Genomic DNA, 679 nt, shown 5'->3' with positions numbered 1-679 from the left:
ATGATGCTCAACTCAGACACCATGGAGCTGGACCTGCCGCTCACCCACTCTGAGACCGAGTCCGGCTTCAGCGACTGTGGGGGCGGGGCGGGCCCTGACGGGGCGGGGCCCGGGGGGCCGAGGGGCGGCCCGGCCCGGGGCCTGGAACCCGGAGAGCCGGGCCGGAAAGACCTGCAGCACTTGAGCCGCGAGGAGCGTCGGCGCCGGCGGCGCGCCACAGCCAAGTACCGCACGGCCCATGCCACGCGGGAGCGGATCCGTGTGGAAGCCTTCAACTTGGCCTTCGCCGAGCTGCGCAAGCTGCTTCCCACGCTGCCCCCCGACAAGAAGCTTTCCAAGATTGAGATCCTGCGCCTGGCCATCTGCTACATCTCCTACCTGAACCACGTGCTGGACGTGTGAACACGGCCTGCCTCCCAGCCGGGTCCACCCGTCTCCCCCGGCCTCGCCGGGGTCCCGTCTCACCCTCTCACTGCTTAGAACGGCCTCTCCTTCCTGAGCCCCTGTACCTCGGCATGGCATGTACCCACAGGCCCCGGGCCCAGGCAGAGAGCCCACTGGTGGGTCATGGAGGCGACTTTCTTTGACTCACCCAGGCACCCGGAGGGCCCCTCTCGTGGGTACCTTCCACGGTTAGCGGTCGGGGCCCAGCTGGCTCGAAATGTTTGCTGGGCTGGGG

General features: G+C 68.5%; 1 protein-coding gene across 1 annotated transcript; it reads left to right on the top strand.

Annotated features, from left to right (window-relative positions):
• Positions 1-402, top strand: NHLH1 (nescient helix-loop-helix 1). The gene has a single exon (XM_068962733.1). It carries the CDS (start codon positions 1-3, stop codon positions 400-402), a length of 402 nt encoding a protein of 133 aa, XP_068818834.1.
• Positions 403-679: the final 277 nt, after the last annotated feature.

Source organism: Capricornis sumatraensis, chromosome 2, assembly GCF_032405125.1.
Source record: "Capricornis sumatraensis isolate serow.1 chromosome 2, serow.2, whole genome shotgun sequence".
NCBI lineage: Eukaryota > Metazoa > Chordata > Mammalia > Artiodactyla > Bovidae > Capricornis > Capricornis sumatraensis.
This window is presented reverse-complemented; position numbering and strand designations above follow the sequence as displayed.